This window comes from Halichoeres trimaculatus, unplaced genomic scaffold, assembly GCF_033239565.1.
Source record: "Halichoeres trimaculatus isolate MK-OKI-2021-1 unplaced genomic scaffold, fHalTri1.1 fHalTri1_scaffold_13, whole genome shotgun sequence".
In the NCBI taxonomy this organism is placed as follows: domain Eukaryota; kingdom Metazoa; phylum Chordata; class Actinopteri; order Labriformes; family Labridae; genus Halichoeres; species Halichoeres trimaculatus.
In genome coordinates, this window is record NW_027437191.1 from 12,738,311 (window position 1) to 12,760,418 (window position 22,108).

A 22,108-nucleotide genomic window follows, 5' to 3' on the forward strand; every position below is an offset into this window, starting at 1 on the left:
ATGCTTTTCTAGGCTGACAGGAGATGGATTTCTTTTACGTGCTGCACCATTCTTTAAAACAAAGATTTACATAACTCAATTAAGACAAATTAATTTGTTCTGTAGATCTTTGAACCTATATAATCTCTGTGTTTTTTTCAGTAACTTTTCCACGATAACATAATTTATTCGTCCCTCAAAGCCCCAGTGTATAAGGTAATATTTGTGCCACCAGAAACTGAATTTGAATTAAAACATTGAATTTGAAAAGCATGATGTGTAATGGAATTTAAGGTTTTGAAATTGAATTTATTTTTTTAATTTAATTATTTTTTTAAACTGAATTTGAAATTGTATTTTACCTATAAAAATTCAACTCTTTTTAAACTTAAAATTAAAAAAAACACAGAATTCAATTTAAATTCACAAAAGGCAGATTCAGTTTTACAAGTCAATGTTAATTCAGAGCGGCATGACCATTACGTCATGTAAAGGAACTAATCGTGCACATTCACAGACACCCTCTACAAGTCTGCGGGCAAAAGGTTTGTAGGTCTGTTGTTGAATTTTCATAAAACGCAATTTCAAATTATTAGTATTTTTCTATTAGTTCAATTAAAAAAATTAATTCAATTAAAAAAATAATTCAATTTCAAAACATTAAATTCCATTACACATCATGCTTTAAACATTCAATATTTTGATTCAAATTCAGTTTCTGGTGGCACAAATATTACCTCATACCAGTGTCCTCTCACAAGTAATGAACTGAGAGGTTGTGATTCAGCCTGAGGTAAACGAGACTACTAAGTGATCAGCTCCAGCCTGGAGGGCATTCTCAACTATTTACACATAATTACAGACATCAGTTGCTTATGTTAATGTTTTTCATGATCACCAAGAATTTTCATTAGCAGCCATGTGAGAGAGAACCATTATTTCTCAAGATTCACTACAGTCTTTGAAAGAAAAAGGACAAACGCAGTCAAAACAGTCAGCTAAAATGTATCTTTCAAGGTGAAACTTAGCTGCACATTTACACAATGCATGGTCTGTTATGACAAAAGAATGGGATTTTGAAACCCGTCCTGCATGTTTGATTGAATATCATCCAAAATGAGAATAGGCAAAATAAAAAAAAAACAACAGAAAGGCAGAAAGAGCTGAAGGAGGAAACAGTAATGGAAAAAAAAATCAGAGAAAACAAAAGGAAATGAAAACAAGGACAAAAGGGTGATGACAATACACCTCCACTATCACCCTGCTGTCTGCTGGGCTTTTAGAATTTGATGTATTTTATTCAAGTTTTTTTTTCATGAAAATAAAAAGGTTTATAGACATTTTCCCATCAGACGCTATCTCTATTGTACCACATTAGACCTTGTTTTTAAAAGTGTGATAATACACTGCCTGGCCCAAAGAAAATTCACCATCAAAAAAAGGTCACACACTCTAATATTTCATTTGACCACCTTTAGCTTTGATTACGCATTCACTGTGAGACTGTTTTGATCAGCTTCTGCAATGTCACAAGATTTGCTTCCATCCAGTGTTGCATTCATTTTTCACCAAGATCTTTCACTGATGATGGTAGAGTCTGACTGCTGCCAGTCAGCAATCAGTGAGGCTAACTGGAAAAAAAGGCTTCAATTTGCCCTGTTCAACCCTGTTCCAGAGTGATGGGCCATCAGGGTAAGAAGAGAGGCAGATGAAGTGATCACTCATCATGCCCAGTGACTACTGTCCAAGCCTGTAGGGGCAGTGCTATGATCTGGGGTTGCTGCTGTTGGTCAGGTCTAGGTTCAGCAACAGTCTGTGCTCAAAGAATGAGGTCAACTGACTACCTGAAGATACTGAATGACCAGGTTATTTCATCAATGAATTTTTTCTTCCCTGATGGCACGGCCATATTCCAAGATGACAATGCCAGGATTCATCAGGTTCAAACTGTGAAAGAGTGGTTCAGGGAGCATGGGACATCATTTTCACACATGGATTGGCCTCCACAGAGTCCAGACCTTAACCCCATTGAGGATCTTTAGGATGTGCTGGAGAAGACTTTGCACAGTGATCAGACTACCATCATCAATGGATGGAAATAAATCTTGTGAAATTGCAGAAGCTTATTAAAACAATGCCACAGCGAATGTGTGCCAGAAATCAAAGCTAAAGGCGATCTAATGAAATACTAGAGTGTGTGACCTTTTTCTGGGCCGGGCAGTGTATATCACATGAGAGAGCTTTGAAGCGATCAGTGAACATGAAACCTTCTAACTGCAAGCTTTGGTGAAGCATTTAGGGTGTAAAAATACGAACAGTTAAAGGAGAAGTTTGGATTTGAAGTTTAAATGCATTTTTCTCTCTTCTAACGTATTAAGTTTGTTGTTAAGTTGTGGACAGATTAAGGTGTTTAGTATTCAGTAGGAGTATGTAGCTGACTGGTTCTCACTGAAATCCCTTTAACAATTCTGTGACCCCTTACATTTTTTTCCTGAAGCCTTTTAGGGAGTTTGACCTTTTGTTTTTGAAACATTTGAAACAGTTGCACCCTCATGTAGTTTTAAATATTACTGATCTACTCATTATCTCTCTTGTTAGAGGATGTTTGTTATTTGCTCATGTTACACACACCTGGCAGATCATTTATAACCACACCTGGAGATCTAATGGAGCCTTGCTCTCAGTATGAACAGCCTGAGAGTGTACGTCTGAGAGACTGAAGGCAAGGTCAGCCAAAAGACTCTGCAAACACACAGACACAGAGACACACACACTCAGAAACATCAGGCAGTAGCAGCATATGGAGACGCAGGTGGACATAGATCCGCCAATTTTGTGTCACCTTCAACTAATCGTTGTGAGACAGAGAGCTGCCTATCCACAGGCCAAAATATTTAGCCATTATCCCTGTGACTGAACTAATTCAGTAGAGAGGTTTGTATCTTTGAAGCAAGACAACACAGTATGGTTTTGTGTGCAAACAGGTACATTTACCCAGATCAACCTCAGAGATCTGATTTATTTATTGGGAAAAGTCAAACAGGCTTGAGCCTGATTTTTAACAACGACCCTGAATGTAGTAATAATAAAAATTTAATGAAACCCAAGATGTCATTATGTTTAGGGCTCAGCATCTTGTCAGAAATTGGGTCATTTCTTTGGGCTCTGTACTTTTGTTACATAATTGACCACTTATTAAATGTCCGGTTGTATTACAACTTTTATCACATTTTGGGTTGTTGTTACATAACGGGCTCCAAAAAGGCTCCTCGAAAGACTATCAAGAAAAAATGATTATGGTATATATATGTGCTCTTTCAGTGTCTCTGAGCGTGTGTGAAAATATGCAGATGCAGATTTAATTGGATGGGAATGTCACGAAGGACAGCAGGACATAAGCGCCATCGGTGGTGTAGGTCATACATCAATTACTGAGCAGAGCTCTCCAAGATGAGAGGGGAGATGGGAGAGTGAAACCCCACTTTATAACCAAAGTGGGCCCTGTGCTGGTGGCTGACATGAGGAGCACCTCTAGTGAAGGGTGGGGAGACAGGGTGTTGAAACTGACACACATATTACTGGAAAGTAATGGCTACACGCACATTTTAAAGTCTGATTGCTTCGCTGTCTGTGGCTTTAGTCCATCATATATACTGAAAAAATCGATGCCACATTCACAATCTGTGATTCCTCTCTTTGTGTACGTTCAATGATTGCTATTTTACACTTACAGAGGATGGATGAAGCCTTATCTTCTAAGGGCTGTGATGCTAGCATGCCTGGAAATCCTTTGAAAGATGATTTATGAATGAAAAGCTTAAGCTTGCATTTAAACAGAACATCCTTATATTATATATTATAGTAAAGTGAACTCCTACTGGGCTGCTTCATTTCACCAATTAAGAAAGGCTTTTTTTGTTTTATAAAACAATAGAACTGCTGGTGAACACATCAAACTGACCTATAAAATAAACAATAAAAACAGCACTGTGTCAGCGCCATCTTTTGACACAAGCACCTTCACCTTTTCTAACACTCAGGCCAAATCTATATATAACAACAAACCCTCCAACCTCCAGGGACCAACTCTCCCTGTGTGTTGGTGCTTGGATATTTGGATGTGCCTTCTAAAGGTCAGTTGCTGCTTCCTTCAGAAGGAAATTAGCAAACTGTCTGCTTACAACCTCTGCTGAACCTGTCACATCCCAAAAACTGATAATTACCCAGAAATACATAGCTGCAACCTCACTGACTGCATGAAAAACAGGGTGTTCGAATTAAGAGAGAGCAAGAGCAGAATACAGTCAAGTAGGGATGCAAAAGTCCACAAGAGTTTCAGAGTGTTTGGTACACAATTCTAAAAGTTTCTGTTCGGTATGTTCAGTACCTTGTATTTGGAACTTAAAAATGCTTTGATGATGATACAGTTTTAATTGGACTGCCTCGCCACCTTCTGGCCCGGAGTCTCACGCACACTGTCGTCAATTACTTTAAGTGAGATTGTTTGTTTGTTTTGGAATTAAATGGAGAAAAGATCAAAACTTTTTTTTTTTCAAGACAAATTTTTACATGATACAACGTCAGTACAGTTACATAACACTATGGTTTGAAACGTGACATCACATGTGGCGCTATCGGCAGCCCAGTGCGCCGACATATCTGTAGGCTAACAAGACAACAAGTAAACACTGTCAGATTGTAAGTAGTTAAGTACCTGTCTATATTTGGTGCAGCTGACAGTCTGGTGCTCTGAGACATGTCTGTAATGTGTGACGTTAGTGAGTCCTGGTTAGGTCCTGGCATTCATCTAAAATGTGGATTACTATCAGGCATATATCTGGAAGGAAGACTTTTGCAAGATTACTTAGAAACTCCTCACAAGCCATTTAAAGAGCTTCTACTCACTAATAAAAGCATTAGCAGTTCAGCCTTGTAGACCTGCTCAGATCTCGTTTTTAGATTTTGAATTAAAGTTAATAAAATAACCCTCTTCCCAAGCACCAATTCTAGGCAGATTTTGCAATCAATAAGTAAATATCAGATGTCTTTTTTCCACATAACAGGTAAATATAGTAGTTGTTAGGGATGGGTACCTTTCACATTTGAAACCGATGCCTGGTACCTGGCAATCAGTACCGGTACTCAGAGGTACCAATTTTCGGTACTTTTTTTGTGTTTCTGTGGTAAAAAATACCAATTTGTTTAGTAATAAAATACATAGCCTATTTTTTTGAACACACATATTTATTCTTAATTGAATAACCTTGCACTGCTGTGTTCATGTCAAGCATGGAAAATTGGCTACCCTTCCACTCCCTCACAGTCACAAGTATGCATTTAGGTACCTAAACATGGTACCTTTTGATTTTACATGAACCGGTACCTGGTACTTTTGACAGAATTCAGTTCAGGTACCTAGAAAAGTTCCTAATTCTGTACCCATCCCTAGTAGTTGTTAGGGATGGGTACCAAAAAAAACCCTAAACAAATTAGATACTTTTGTAAGTAAGAACTGAATTCTATCTGTAGTAGCAAGTGCTGATTCATGTAAAATCGAACAGTACCGAAACACATCCTTGTGACTATGAGGGAGTGGAAGAGTAGGCAATTTTCCATGCTGGAAAATAACACAGCATTGGAAGTTTATACAATGAGAAATGATTATGTTCAATTAAAAAAATCTCATCTTATCATAAAAAAAATTAATATTTTCAACCACATAAACACACAAAAAGTACTAAAAATTAGTGCCATTGAGTACCAATACCAATTGCCAGTCATCAGTTCAACCAGTATTGCCAGTTCAAATGTGAAGGGTACTCATCCCTGTACTTGTACCAGACTAGACATGTCATTGACAAATACCATTGCTGACTTTTCTCTGAGTTTTAATGAAGCTGCAGCCTCTTTCTCCTGCTGAGCTTCATCAGGCTGAGCTGACACAGAAGTATGCTCACAAAGGCACATACGGAAAAGCCACGCATCACTGCTCACCTCACTGGACATAACGCTGCTATGCTGAAAGTTGGGTTTTTGGGATTGGGACTTTATAACAGGACTAGAAGCTGAGGGGGGATTTTAATGTTGTTTTTTCTATGGTCCAGAAGGAGACATTTTGGCCCTTTAATCTATAATGCCATCTACACTGCACTGAGGGCAGTCTCTGCTCATCACAGCTCCTCCCCTCCTGCTCACATACAGACTGATGATCACAGATAACCACTGTGAGCTCACAGCACAACACTGACAAATTTAAGAGTATATTTTTGAGATGTTAAATAAGTTTCTGAACTAAAACTGTGTCAGAGGCTTACATGGTGGGCTTGTTTTCAGTCAATGTGGGGACCCTGGTTTAGCATTCTCTTTAGTTCAGTGTTGTACTGAAACAGTCTGGTACAAAGACATGTACCTTCAAACCTTTACAGGGAAGACACTTGTTACACTTGTTTTTAATGAGTCAGTGGATATACGGCTCCGACAGAGGGCTGGAAGTTAAATGAGGGAAAGAAAAGGGTGAAATAAAGCACAGAAGCAGAATGAAGGCAAGAAAAGTTACTCGCTTGAAATTGTGCCAAAAAAGTCAAACTGCTCATTGCCGAAGAGAAGCAAAGCACACACAGCTCACACAGCTCACACTCCTCATTACCTGCAGCCTCCCTCTGCCTTCACTAATATCATCCTCAGGCACAGATGCTGCTCTACAGTGTTTCTCTACAGCTGTCAGGCACACACACACACTCACACATGCTCATAGCATCATCTTCCTCCATGTCTCAGAGACCTCAGCACCCCATGAGAAGACAATAAAGAAAAGACAGTGTCTTTATTTCTCAGACCCTAAATACATCCATCATCTAAATAAAGGTGTGGAAGTGGAGGGTACAATCAGTAAAAAAGAACATAAGTAAGTAAGACTTAACACACTAGGGGCTCTAATTTCGTGGCGCAGCGCAGGGGGCGCAAGCCTGGCACACCTTGCGCAGTGTTAATTTAGTGTGGCGCACTGCCATAGGCTGCCAATTTGACAATTTGGTAGACCGTCTGCGCAGAGATGGGTGTGACGGTGCACCAGGGGGAGGTGTCGGCAGATTCATGGTGACGCAGTGACAATTTCGTGCCGAAAACAGTGCAGAAAGTGCGCTGAAAGCTCGCCAGCTCCAACCTGGTCTATTCTCGGCGCAAAGCAGAGCGCACCATCCACAGCTGTAATTTGGCGACAGGCGCACATGTGCGCTCATGTCAACAAAGCCTCAGGGACGCTCTGACCGTCTCCAGCACACTTTCTGCGGTGGCGGGGATCAGTCAGACCAATCAGACGCTGCGCCTCGGCCGCAGCGCATTTAAAGGCGAAGAGAGGCGCTCATTTGATTGGTGAAAACAGCGCTCGGCTGTGTTAAACCCACTCAAGGCTTTTCTCCTCCCTCTCTGCCATTTGCGTGGAGGGAGGCGTAGACGCGCTCCTCTGCGTCTTGAGTGCGCCTTGAGTGCGCCTTGAGTACGCCTTGAGTGTGCCTTGAGTGCGCCTTGAGTGCGCCTCTCTTTGCACTGCAGAAAACTTGCAAAGTGCGCTGGTCACACCCTGTCCACACGGCGAAGGCCGGCGCAGGGCAGGTGCGCCTGCGCTTGCGCCTGGTCTATGAAATTAAAGCCCTGGGGGATGAGCTTCTTTGTCATAACCTGCTTTGCTGGAATCCAATGCTTTGATGACAGTTTTTGTATTTATATCACTGTAAAATGTTCAGACTTCACTCTTGATTTGAAAATCAAAACAGGTGGACAGTGGAGGGTTTCCATATGACTGGTACTGGCTCGGAGGCTTCACTGGTGACTTGAGAGAACAGCAGGGGGCAGGGCTGTTGGTTATTTAATCCTCAGTAGCAGAGATCAGCTCAGCAGGGGGGCAGCAGCTCAACAGGGAGGCTTAGCCTGTTGCTTTATGCTCCCAACAGTGTCATGATACAGGGAACCACACATTATAAAAGACGTGCACAACAGTCTATTACTGCAGCAGAGACACTGGGTGCGTCTCAAAGTGATAAAGTTCCATCCTTCCTTCCTCCACTTGTGTCGTTCTCTTGCGTCTTAGTCCCTCCCACCAGAGATGCATGAGAGAGACGCGAGGAAATGAAGGGAGGAGAGAAGATGGAGGAGATTCGTTTTTAGAGCAATGGGACATCCTCTCCTTCGGAGCGTCACATGAATCGATGTGTTTCAGTGAGGACAGCATCAGCTGATCACCTCTGGATCATCTGTCAGTCAGCTCTAACAGCTGTTTGTGCGTCTGCACATGTGCGATGTAATAACTCTGATCAAACATAAATAGTAACAGTGATTTGTCTGCTCCTTTAACCAGTTTAAAAAACACATTCACATGAAGAAATTCTGCTCTGTTTATTTTGTGTGCTGTTTAGAAGCTCATGGATCACTTTACCAGTAAAATGCGTAATTTTTAGATTATTTATAGATCATGAACTTTGAAATGTATTAATACAACCTAGTTTATTGTGTTTCAGGAAGATATTTAACAGATCGCAGTTTTCAGTATTAATACTCTATTATATTGATTTGATGATGGTTGTGTACAGTAATTTGTGCTTTAAACTTACAACAAACACTTTATTACCAGAGTTATGACCCGTTTCTGAACGATCCTCAGTGCCTGTTTCCAGCTCCATCTTTTCTCTCTCATTAAACTCTGTTGTGTTTGTGAAGTTTCATGCAGAGAAGTCTGAGTCACTGCAGCATCCAATCAGAGAGTGATATTCCATATGGGGGTGTGTCTGTCAGTGAAAAGACTTCCGCAAAGACAGCTCTCATGTTTCCTTGATCATTGCTCAGATCAGTCTCCTCCATCCTCTCTCCTCTCTCCTCTGAGCACAATTATCGCTTTGGGACAGTCTTCAAAATGGCGACTAAGAAAGTGCTTCTGGTTCTGCGGAGGAGATAGGGCGGAGGAGGCACGAAGTTAACGCATTGAGACGCACCCAGTGAAGGAGGCCAAGGGAAAGGACTGAGCAGGTCCTCACATAACTAACTGAATCCAGTGTGACTGATTGGGCCATGCTCACTGGTTGAACCTGGGGCTGCTGCAGCTTCTAATGCTTCATGCTGTCAAAATCTTGATTCATGTTTGTAAAATTCAAAGGAAAGCTGTGACATCTTCTTTCCATGGCAATCATGTGGGGTTTGTCATACTCTTGTTGTCTATAGAAGAGTGTGTTCAGAGGAAAGTGTAATGAAACCTCTGTCTGTAATCTCCATCTCAGCGCATCTTCACTGTCAGGGTTGAGTTGAGGAGATTTCCCGGCAGCAATTCAGTACTTGCACAAGGTCTTAGAGGTATTATGATCGGCCTCTCGCCTCTTGAAATGGTCCATTATGCTCTAACAGCACCACTCGATGAAAAAAACACAATTTAAAAGACAGGTGTAGGAAGTTTTTGAGAGGACAAAAGCATTTCACCAAGGCAAGGCTGGAGCTCAAAGACCTCCACAGAGATGAGCTATAGATGCTGGAGAACACCAGCACACTGTGGTGGAGAGCTGGTGCTTTTATACCACAGTCGCAAGTTAATGAACCTGAAAACAACACATGCTCCTTTCTCTTTCAGACTTGTTAGCCAAACAGACAATCATCCCTCATGGGAAGAGCTAGAAGCCATACTCATTGTCATGTTGCTAACAGTCTTCATGCAATATTAACTTGCAATAGAGCTTAGAGGACTCACAAACCTGATTATAGTCCACAACAAATTAAACAAAACCGTCTCTGCCTGATGCATCATTAGATCCGTGTGAATTATTCAACACCTGCAATCAAACCAGTTTGCAAAAAGATCGACATGTAAAGGAGCGAGCAGGCCGAGGATACCTGATTACAAGTTACAAGCCTCCTGAGCTCCTCTGCTCCCGCCCCTAGAAATCTGTCGGTCATTACTGAGGAGAGCAGAGACGAAAGCTCCAGCTGTTTCCAAAAAGGCTGAATGTAACCAGCGATGAGGTGGCTCTGATTGGAGATAGGATTGTGAACAGTGGTAAATTTCACGGTTGGAAAAATGAAACACTCAGTGAGGGGGACAGAGACATGGAGGAGCTATGAGGGCAGGAGGTTTGGGTGCTGGAGAGTAGGGGACCTTGGCTGAAATCGGATGAAATAAAAAACTAGAAAAGCACTCAGAGAGCACAGACCTCCGCCAAGCATATTGTGATTGTCACCAACCCTTAAGTCCTACTTTAATGTTATACTCTCTTTCAGCAGACTATCTGCTACAATTTGGTGTTATTGAATATTGCCAGGATTTAGATCGTACTTTTACACCTGTCACAAATTATGGTGACCTTGTCTTGTTTTGTTTTGCAAAGCAATCTGACCATTTCTCGTGCAGTTATATACACATATGGTGAAAAAGGCCATATCTCACGATGATAAAGAAACCTTTAAAAAAATCCTGGATCCAGACAGTGATCCAGAGCACCTCCAAAATTGAATCACTTCTTCCTTATCCCATTTTGAAAATTTCCTTAAAATTTCATCAAGATCTGTTTGTTGCTTTTTGAGTTATGTTGTTCACAGCCTCTCCCAATAACACAACCTCCTTGGTGGAGGAAATAACGCCTAAGAAAGCCCAGGGTCATGCAGAGGCCCATGCACTGGGGGAACAAGAAACACTGAAAGACACATCGTCCATGATTAACAGTCAGAATATCAGTAGCTTTTCATTTTACAAACTGCTCTTGAGACCTGTGCAGCTCTTCCTCCTGTTGGTGGCAGAGACAAAAAAAAAAGGTTTGAGTAACAGCTTCTTTACCTCCTCTGGTCAGGGTTTAGTCTGGCTGTGGACTGGCTGCCTCCCTGCTGGAGTTTCAACTATCCTTAGAGTTTTGGTCCAACATTGCTGAGCTGTAGCAGAGCCAGCTGAGTCTCAGAGCAGAGACACTCCTGCCAAAGCTGGTAGTTAGCTACAAAATAAAAGATCAGCAGGTGATGAGGCTGATATAAAGCAGGGGGACAACAAATACCCCCAGACAAGGACTGAAAATGATCCTGATCATCTTTAAAAGTGGTGAGATTAAGACCAAAATAGTTCTTCAAAGAAAAAGTAAAATCCTATTGTTTGAGTTTTATCTAATTTATTTTTTGAATCTGTTGAGTTAAGGTAGATTTTTACAAGTGCTCCTGGAAATCACAGCCATTTTTCACTTACTCCATCTCTTTGATTTTTTTTTTTTACATATGCTTAAAAGATTTCAGCTGCTTTCATTCAAGTAAATGCTCCACAACCTTTTTATTGTTGATCATGTGAAACTCCACACATTAGTTTTGCCTGACAGACTCAACAAAGAGTTGTTTTTGTGCTTGGGACATGTGGTCTGACTAGGGATGGGTACTTGTCTAGGTACAGACCAAATTCTGTTAAAGTACCGAGTACCGATTCATGTAAAAACAGAAGGCACCACGTTTGGGTACCTAAATGCATCCTTGTGACTGTTTGGGAGAGGAAGAGTAGGCAATTTTCCATGCTGGACATGAACACATCATTGCAGGGTTATATATTAGAGAATAAATATGTTAAATTGAAAAAACTTTATACTTTAGAATTTAAGAAATTCTTATTTTTTACCACACAAACACAAAAAAAGTACCGAAAATTGGTACCATTGAGTACCGGTACAGATTTCCAGATACAGGGCATCGGTACGTAATGGTTTAAAATGTGAAAGGAACCCATCATTAGGTCTGACATCCAATTTTTAGAAAAATTAAAATTAGTGTATATATATATATATATATATATATATATATATATATATATATATATATATATATATATATATATATATATATAAGGCATGATCAGCTGGATCAGCAGTGTTTCAGCCTTTACAAAGCCTATGCTCTTTTGCCAGGACAGGCCGTCGCTTCCATCACATTTAATACATTTAGATGTCCCGCTCTTCATTAAGGTGGTTCACGCTGTCGGTGTTGTCCAGCTGACTAACACTAATTAAACATAAATCCTGCAGTCTGTGTCTTCTCAAGAAACACAAATCTTCTCTGTTTATGCATCCAATTTAAAAACCATGGGCTTCAACAGCATCTGACTTGATTCTGACTCTTGAGATGTTTCAGAAAAAGACAAAATAAAAGCCTGAGTCGGGCAGAAACAAACCCTTTGACCTCTTTCACAAACCATCCAAACTTTCTCTCATTAGAGACCTATTAGCTTTGAAAATGATCAGACTGTCTCATACAACTGACCTCTTGTTAAAAACTGTCTGCTTAAACCCGAGCACTGAGCATTTTCTTCTTGGGAATTGAGCTACACTGCTGATTCCAGTTATTCCTCCTTTGCCATCGTGACCTTTGACACAGCAGGACGGGGCTGACAAACCAAGCAGAGCAGGCTCTGGTATTTCTGTGAAGAGCGAAAGTTTTACTCTGCTGATGAGTGAGTCCAGCTGCTGTGGGCCTCTAACTACCTCCATGAAACACACATGAAGGCACAAAGAGACAAACATGCAAACACATCCTATGCTGAAACACTGATTTCTTCACAGCCCTGAAGCTCATGATGCTCTGACAGCTCTAAAATGAAGCAGCTCAGGGACAAGGAATCAAATGTGTTTCCTTTAAAGAGCAAATTCTCCATCTACGCCGTCATTATGACAGAGTGGCGGCATTTGGGGGAAAATATCGAAGTAGCCTGCTTCATTTGGAGGACTGTGCATTGTGAAGAGCTCTAGAGATCAGTTGAGCAGTGAGGTAATGAGTGGTCAGCACTAGTATACTCGGTTCTTTTGATTGCTTTGGTTCATCTCACTCTGCCGTGCAGGAAGAGAAAGCTTCTTTGCTGAAACTCACACCTCAGGTTGGAGGAGAAAATAAGAAGGTGAAGCAGAGCCTTGACAACTTGAGGCTTTAAATGATGATTAATCTGTGCATCATGCTGCAGTCACCAGCTGGGAGCTGCTGGAGGTGTGTGTTGTTTGGAGACAGGCTGCTGTTGATGCTGTGTGACTCTCACCTCTCCACATGGTCCAGGTTCCCTGATACTCCCAGTCCACCAATGGTGTACAGCTTTCCATCGTACACCAGGCTGTTGTGTTTGCAGCGAGCCACCGTCATCCGCGACACCAGACTCCAGTTATCCAGCAGAGACATGTAGCACCAAACATCAGCCACCATCACACCGCTCTCTGTGCCGCCTGGAAGATAAAAGATAGGTTGATAAAAGTGGTGATATCAGGTAAAAATTAGATGCGACTGAAGAAGCTTTATGGAGGAACTTAAGCGAAGCTTTGATATGAAACAATTAGGGCTGGAACAGTTTATGAAAAAAGACAGAACTGTTTGGTTCGTGTTTTTCTTTTTTCTTAGTTTTACAGCTTAGTTTGAAGCGATTATGTGGCGGCGACCATACGCATGTGCAATGCGAAGCGAAGGATACAGAGGGACAGTTGTGTGGGGAGGCTTGCGTGTTGTTTGCATGGCGAGCAGAGAAAGCGGCGTTATAGGGTGCACTGTGGCATTAAGTCGTCCTGCCATCTGGGAGCATTTTAGATTAGATTTGAGACACCTCTGGTGAGTTTTTTTTAAAGATGACATTTCTTGCGACTTTTCTGGAGTTTGGAGTCTGACGTTAGAGCGTGTTTAAACTCCTGAATGGTCAGTGTGTGCTATCATGAGCCCCTCCCCTATCTAAAACACAGAAACAGTCCTCCTCACTTGCAGCAGATGAAATCACACAAGTGTGTGTCTCATTATGGTCACTTCTGCTGGTCCCCAGCCCAGATAAAGGAGCAGGGTTGATATTTAGACATTAAAAAAACCAAGAACGGACAGAAGAAAGTTATTTGTATTTCTAAACATATTTATGATGTGGTGTTTTACCTGCTTTCTGTCTCTCCCATGTTATTTCTCTCTCCTACAGAGTCTATGACAATTGCATGCAAATGGATAATTATGCAAATTAGACAGCGGCATCATTTAGTGGCTTTTAGTGACTTCCCTTACTGAGGAGTTGGCATATTCAAACTAGCAATGATTCACTCAGCTTTCATGATGTTTGAAATGGGAAACAGCCTCATTCTTTCAGGTTTTTCATGACTTTACACAAGATAATTGATAAAAAAATTATCTGTTAATAGTGGATTATTGGGGTATATGGTAAAAATAAAGGTGTTGAAAATGACGACAATGTACACCAAACAGAACCAAAAACCGTGACAACAAAACCGTGATAGGAACCGAACAATGGATTTCGTGAACCATTCTATGCCTTAAAACAATACTTCTTCTTGATCATTCTTGAGCTATGATGAAATGTTTTGTTCCAAGAAGTTTACAAAATTTAACAGAAGGACACTTAAAACTGAGAACTGATTAACAGCTGTTGGTCCCTGTGCTGCAAGTGAACAAGTCTTCCATCTACACTGTTTGTTCCAGTTCTGATCACTCTGTCATTAGACATGTTTGACATGTCACATCAGCCATGACTCGGTGACCCAAACCTGTTCCAACACCACTACACAAATTAACATTTATATGAAAAGAAAGGAGAGAAACATGCAGGACAAATCCTGCTGCAGTTTTTACGCTGTAACGTCAAGGTCTGAGCAGCTAGCGGGATTCTGGCACAAATGGACCATGGAGGGAGAAATTCAGTCTGTCTCTGGAGAAACAACTTAAAGGTGTCTCATAGAGGGAGTCACAGAGAGCACAGTGTGTCACTGTGGAAATAAATAAACTGAACAACACTGCAGAGGCTGAAAACCCAGAGAGAGGGAAAAGTCAAGCTCTGGAAAATTTTACAGAAAAGGTAAACAGAAAAAGTCATTTTTAAAGAACTCTTTGATAAGAAAGAGATTAAAGTTATCGTCAGAGCTGAGCATCAACACCTTTCTGTGTAAGAGGTGAGAAACCTCTCAACACCACAGTCCTTTAAAAACTGTTTCTGTTCAGTTTGACAAACCTGAGACTTTTACTGTACTCCTGCTCTGTGTCACTAAATACTGAGAGAAAAGCTACAATGGTCCTGCAGTACATTCAGCTCACCTGACAGGTAGATGTTGTCTCCAGCTGAGATGACGCTGAAGAAGTCTCGGTCATAGAAGGGCAGGCTGGCCAGCGGGTACCACTTACTGTTCTGGGGGTTGAAACAGGTGACTGCTGTCAGGGAGCGCTGGTTCATCCCGATGGTCTGACGCCCTCCAACCAGCACTATCACCTCTGCTACACCTACAGGACAAAGTGGAGGAGGAGAGCGAAGGGAGGGGGAGATTGGTGTGGACAAAAGGAAGAGAACAGGCGTGAGAAAGGAGGCAATCAGGAAAAACTGCCTCTCTTATTGTAGAGCGAAAATCACTCAGCCTCTTTCAGACACTAACTGAGTGGTTCAGTGTTGTGAAGCATGTTGCCTGACATTCGAGTTTAGTTTTGCTTTCAAGAAGAAACTTCGATAATGCTTTCCTAATTTCAGGCAAAAGCCCTGACAGGCTGCATAAACACTTCTGAGTCTGTTGTTTTCAATACAGACTGGCCTTGGTCTTTTCAGAGTCAATAAACTTGTCAGGAAAATGAAAAACAAAATGCAGAATAAAAATAAGGCTCCCTCTTATTTAAATGGAAAGTATAAATAAGACTGATGGAGCTGTCGTTCACCTGGATGCAGCTTTCTTATCCTCTCTGCTCCCATGATACAACACTGAACAGACTTTCCACACACTCACTATGGAACACTGTTTGGGCATAAGAAAAACTCAAAAATCAATATGAGGATCAATTTGTTCGCATTTGTTGGTAAAGTTGTGTCTCATGTTGAAAAAAAAAAAGTTATGACCACCTGTGCTGAAAAAAACCCATAAATGTACCTAAGACACATTAATCATGTTACTTCTCACTTGATCAATGCTTTGACATGTATGTACAAATACCGGAAAATCCAACAGCTGCATAAAGACACCAGTGATCCCAAACACACACACACACACACACGCAGGCTGACACGTGTGTCTCAGGTTGTCTCAGTCTTCAGCAGCAGGCTCCTGAGAGCAAACAGGACGTCAAGCTGCTGCACAGAAATGAGCTGTGTGTAAGGGGCAGCACTGTCGTCACAGACTCCTGGACACTTGGAGGGCAATATATGTGAGCCAGCCTTTTCCTTCAATGGGAATTTTGTGTGCATGTTCCTCTGCATAGGGTAATCAAGCAATCGAGTACTTGAACTCTCGCTGTTGACCCCATTATTCAAATAACATTTTTTTCTTCACAAACCTGTGCAAGCTCTACTTTTGGCAACATAACTTGAACACATACAACTAGGGATGGGAATCAAAAACCAGTTCCTGTTGAGAATCGCTAGGAAATCTTTCAATCCATCAATATCTTTAGCCTTTGTGCTTAACGATTCCCTTATCAATTCTCTACATTGTGTCGGAGCTGCCGGGCCTTACGCTGACTAGTCTGCTGCAGCTATCTTAGCTTAGCAGTTAGAAAACGTTTCCCAAAAAAACTCTGATTCAGGATTTTCAGCTTGAAGTTTTACTGAAGAACTGACTTCATGAATTACTCTCTCTCAGGAAATTCATATTCGATACATTCAAAATGGTATAAATCACCTTATTTACCAAAATAACAAAAATAGTGTAAGCTTGATGCAAACCTATGTGGGAAACTGCATTGATATGATAACTATACATATACATCAGTATAACTCCAGCTTCAGAATAGAATTTCAGCTTTCATCACAGAAACATATCACATCAACTCTTTGTAAAACATACTGAGAATTTCAAATGTCAAAAGCTAACAGGCTAATGAAAGGCTCATGGCTGACTTCATAACTACGGAAAGCTTCCAAACAACTTAAACCATTGCTATAACCACTTTGAGACACTAGATGGCCTACATGAATTATTTATATATTACAACCCAGTACATCAATGTCACATTGTGTGCAATTTTTACCTGTTTCTGTGTAATTATGCCCAGAAATATCCAGACTCAGGTACCAATTACATTTTATCCACTATCATTATAAACTCAATTAAATGTTGTTGACACAGAAAACATGTAAAGCTACTTTTTGTACCAAGAAATTTCACAACAGGAATTGATAAGGGAATCGATAAAGTATCAGATTGATACGCAGAGTTTATATGGGCATCGGTATCGACAAAATCTTATCAGTTCCCATCCCTACATACAGCGTTCCATGTGTGACCCAGCTTTTTGTCTTGGCCTGACCAGGTAGGAAAACAAATCAATACATCATGCCAAATTTCAGCAAAAAACAAAAGTTTAAGGGCAGCTACGGCAACTCTCTTCAAACACCAAAAGCAAAAGAACAACGACTGCAGAACCATCTGCTACTCATGCGACATGTCAGTCAAGGAAAGTGATGTCTGGAAGTACTTGAACAAAGACAATAATGTGCAGTGCGAGATATGTGGCGTAAAACTTGGGTAACATAGAACAACTAGTTTGAAGCTTAACCACATGAGCTCAAAGCACAAGAAGAAAAAAGCAGAGACAGGCAGTCTCACATCTCATCATTTGCTAGCCCTGTTAGCACATCATTGTGACAAAACCAGAGCGGAGAAGATCAGCCTGTTAATAACCAAAACTGTAAACTGTAATTTAAGATATGCTCCTTTTAAGTTTGGTGGATTTTGGTTACAGTCAAAATGAAAATAATCTGTGAGTATTCAAATATTTGTTCATTAGCAATTCAGAATATTTGAATACAGGAATTCCCATCACTAATTCAAACTGAAAAGCTAGCTTGAAACAACGCTTGAGATAGCATCAGTAGGAACAGCCTGGACAGAGCTCCATATTAAATCTCAGAGGGGAGTCTCTGGCATCACAGGCTGTGGATGGTGACCAAAAAATAAATCCCCAAAAAACTGAATTTCCAGGGACAGAAAGGTTGGAGTAAGAGCTGAATCTCAAATTGAAGCTGATGCCCACCCACAGAGCAACACTTCCTGCCGTGATCCTGCTCTCCTTACTTTCTTACCCGGTGGCTACAGCTCTTTCCTCCTCTGAATATCTCTCTTTTTTTCACTCAACTCAAACCCCAGGAGTTATTGTAATGTCTCTGGTTACACTCTTCCCTTTATGCTCTGTCAATGTGTTCTGCTCTTTCACCTCTTGCACTTTTTACCCGTCCCTTTCAGTCTGCTGTGACCTTTCTTTAACCAGCTGTACTTTGAAGCAGGAACAGTCAAAGGACATTGTTGGGTGGAGTTGTGTAGACACACTCTGACAGCTGGTAGTTACTCTGCATGGTTGAATATTAGATTTTGAGAGCCTCTCTCAAGAGCATGTCATGTACATGTCCTCCCAGGTTTAGATGTTCCTGTAGGTAAGTGACTGGTACTCCAACAAATAGAAACTACAGGATTAATTCACAAACTGTCGCACATCAAGATTCACAGTCATTTTGAGAGTGATCATAAGCTTAAAGGTAATTTTTTGGGAAATCTGGATTAATTTGTAATCTTTGTTACATGTTTGAGAAAAAGTTGCTCTTCCCTTTAAAGACAGATCAGCAATATTTTTGCGAGGTCCAGAGATGCTTTTGGGAGATCTCACAAATGTTGTCAAAGGGGCCATACACCCCAAAACATGAAGGGGGGAGTAGAATGGGAGGCTGCTGATGAATTCAACCATAACTGCCAGGTTGCAATGAGATCTGTTATGGGATAGTCTCCTTGCTCGATCTATTCTTTTCAAATGTCTTTGGCTTATAGGGGGATTATTTTTTAACAACGCCAGATGCGCTGGGAATTTGAGTGCAGAAGCACTGCGGAGTATAATGGTTTGTCAACTGACGTGGAGGAGTTAACCACCAAGAAAATGCATTTTTCAAACTAAATAACAGCACTTATACAAATGGTAAACAGCTCCCAGGTCTGTGAAATAGCAGTGAGTGGACAGAAGAGATCAGCAAGTGGACAGATGTTAGTTTTTAGCAAAGAAATCCGGTGGGTCCCCAAAGAGCAATTTTGACACACACTCGAGTCTCTCGATGCTCATGACTGCATTATCAGTGGACACTTACCAGACTGTGACATACCAGGACGTTGACATGTGTTTGAAACCCTCCCAGACCAAAAAAAACAACAAGGACTGCTGAGTCTGAGACCCGGTTAATGATAAAACAACCAGAAAACTACGTCCAGAGTTAATTATTTACACGAAGACATCGCTGGTGTTTCAGTATAAAGTGTGACCCATTTAACTGGTGACTCTCGGCTGTTAATCACTAGCCACGTTTACATGGACCCAAATATTCCGCTTGCATTCGGTTTATTCGCTCAAACAGAAAGAATTTAACCTTTGTATACACCTCATTCCGAAAGAAAAGTGCCAATCTGAATGGACATTTAATCGGTTTCACAGAGGTGGAATATTCCTTTCCCCAAACCGATTGAGGTATCATGTATCCACTCAAACCGAAAGTTGTCAAGGTGCGTTCTTTCAGCGCATGCTCAGATATGACGTAAGACGCAAATAGAGACGTTCCTCAACTTTAAAAATGGCGGCAAGCAGTCAGCACTGGACTGCTGTGGAAAGTTTGTTTTTGATCCAAACTTTGAAAGAACTGAACATAATTTCAAGACTGGACGGGCGACAAACTCGAAAAAAAAAAAAACTGTTGTCCTCCATCTTTGATAAATCACGTGATGTTTGCGTTTTTCTGCGCATGCCCCATTGAATATTCTGTTTGATTATAGCAGCGCATGTAGACCAGAGATTGGAATATTCCTTTTCATGTATATTATTGTTTTCAGCAAAGTCATTCAGAAAGATTTCATTCGGAAAGACGAAAAATTCCTCATGTAACCGTGGTTACTGATACTGTTGGCTGAGAGTCACCAGTTAGCATAGTCGCTATTAACTCCAAAACCCCGGGTGCTCTGTGACAGTCAAAACTTGATAGACGTTGCCTCTGTTGTATAGTATCATTTCTAAGAACTGACCACAGAACAACCGAACATTTTTATGCTAATGACAGTTTGAATTTAATGTCTAAAAAACGCTACTACTGCGGTCAAGATGTGTGTGCATCTTTATGATGACGTAGACTAATAATCCCTCTATTTGACAAATGTGCCTATTTCCGAGAATTAATTTGATATCTTTATATTTGAGGCCGATATCAAAATAAAATTTAATAAATCTCTCCCATCGGTGTGCGTCTTCTTTTGTTTTGTTTGTGTTGACCCGGAAGTAAATACGCTGACCAATCACAGCTTCAATCTTACAAAAGATCTTGAGAAACCCCCTTTTTCCCCCCTCTATGTCCCCTTAGGGTCTCCGTAGCTATCTGCCTTAGACTGAAGTGAAAAATAAAAAAGAATGTTAATATTTGATAATGAATCTTGTGGTATGCTTTTGCATAGCAATTTATCTCCATGAATTCAAATTTACATTTATTGACAGTTCAGTATCAACTTGTACTGGTATAAACACACATATCAACAGGAGACTGCACCTCAACTGTTTTTTTATGAGAGAATTATAAAATAACTGATTATTCATCACACTGAGATTTGAGCTCTATTTCTATTTTACATATTTATGATCCTGAGAGAAATTGTGTCACCATCAGTCAGAAATTAAAAAAAAAATCTGAGTGTCCCAGATACTTGGGGATGATCCACAGATGTTGCCATGAAAACTTTTGGGTGGAACTTCTTTCCACCAACTAATTAGTCCCTGTGGAATCTCCTCAGGTTCATTTCTGCAAAATTTTCCAAAATATCTGGGATAGTCTCGCTGGTGATTTTAAAAATGTGCTTTTTGTTTTGAATGTTTTTAAAAAGGGAATAGTTCAGAGAGAATTATATTATTCTTTTTCTGCTGGCACCAAACAGTAAGAAACTGGGATCTCAAAGCCACGGCAGAAAGAAGACTCTAACCCAACTAGAAACACGTGTTTTCTTGCTACTTCAAAAACTGATGCATGTAATGTTTTTAATGCTCACCCATCCCTCCCTTCCTCTGTTCACCTGTTCCTCCCCTCTCTGTTTTCTCTGCATCTCTCTGCAGCCCAGGCTGACAGTATTCACCAGTTAAAAGGTCAGGCAGACAAAACTTTAATTTTGGTTGCAGACCCAGCAGACTTTCAGAACAGAGGTTATGTAATGTTGATTCACTATCTCCACATCACATTACAGCCCTGACATTAAAAAGGAAAAATGCTCTTTGAAAGGACACGGCGGAAAATAAAAAGTTATGAAATGAAAAACAAAACAAAACACAGAAAACTTGTGCGCCTTCAAAAACTGTGACAGCTTCACGACCACAATCACCTTATTTTTGGTTTTTGTGGTGACTACTGAAGGTTGTGAAACTTAAGAGAAAGGTGACTTCAGTTATATCATGATCTACTGTCAGGGATTGATGAGGAACAGTTGAGAAAACATTAAAACAATCAACAAGACAAAGTGTAAGTCAGCTTGGAGCCAGTTTTACACTTGTTCTGCGTTTCATGTGGTAACGTGGCTGCTCTCTGAGGAGTTACTGACCAGCAGAGGCGTGTGGGTAAGTATGATCTCATGCCTACTGTAATTCAGACCTCACAGAACCGCCTGTTGTTATTGTCTCCTAAACTGAGGACTTATGCCAAGCTATTGTTAAGCTCATGCAATAAAATCCCACTGCAGCAGTAATGTGGAAAACAGTTGTTAGCACACAACATTTACAGTGAGACGGATGTACAAAGCAGCTTGGATCCTGGTGAAGGACAAACAAGAGTCTGGAAAACTTGTTCTAGTGAGCTTTAAAATGAGTAATCTGGTCTAAGAGATAATCACACAAGGACAAAACTCGAGGAGAAACACTGGAGTAAACCTGCAGAATACTTGAACCCTTATCTGCTTTACCTCTGCTGCTCTTGTGTACGTGTGTGTGTGTAATTCTGAACTTCAGACAAATGAATGACCAATAAAACAAAGTTTGCAGTGTATCTTTGAGTTTCACAAAGTTTGTGTGTTCACATACTGTATAGAGTAAACAGCATTACTCCACCTTTTACCATTATACGGTTTTGAAGCCAAAATACCCCTGTCAGAGGTGCCGCCATTGTGTGGCCCGATTCTGCACTGTGGAGAATATG

At 40.7% G+C, this 22,108-nt stretch overlaps 1 protein-coding gene across 3 annotated transcripts in view; it reads right to left on the bottom strand.

Moving 5' to 3' along the window:
- LOC141801954 (kelch-like protein 29) overlaps positions 1–22,108 on the bottom strand; it is a 165,036-nt gene that overhangs the window by 17,615 nt on the left and 125,313 nt on the right. For all 3 annotated transcript variants that reach the window (XM_074685301.1, XM_074685300.1, XM_074685302.1), the window contains 2 exons: positions 15,034–15,216; positions 13,004–13,184 (listed from right to left, as the gene is read on the bottom strand). In XM_074685301.1, coding sequence (XP_074541402.1) covers positions 13,004–13,184; positions 15,034–15,216 — 364 coding nt within the window. The remainder of the gene's footprint in view (positions 1–13,003; positions 13,185–15,033; positions 15,217–22,108) is intronic.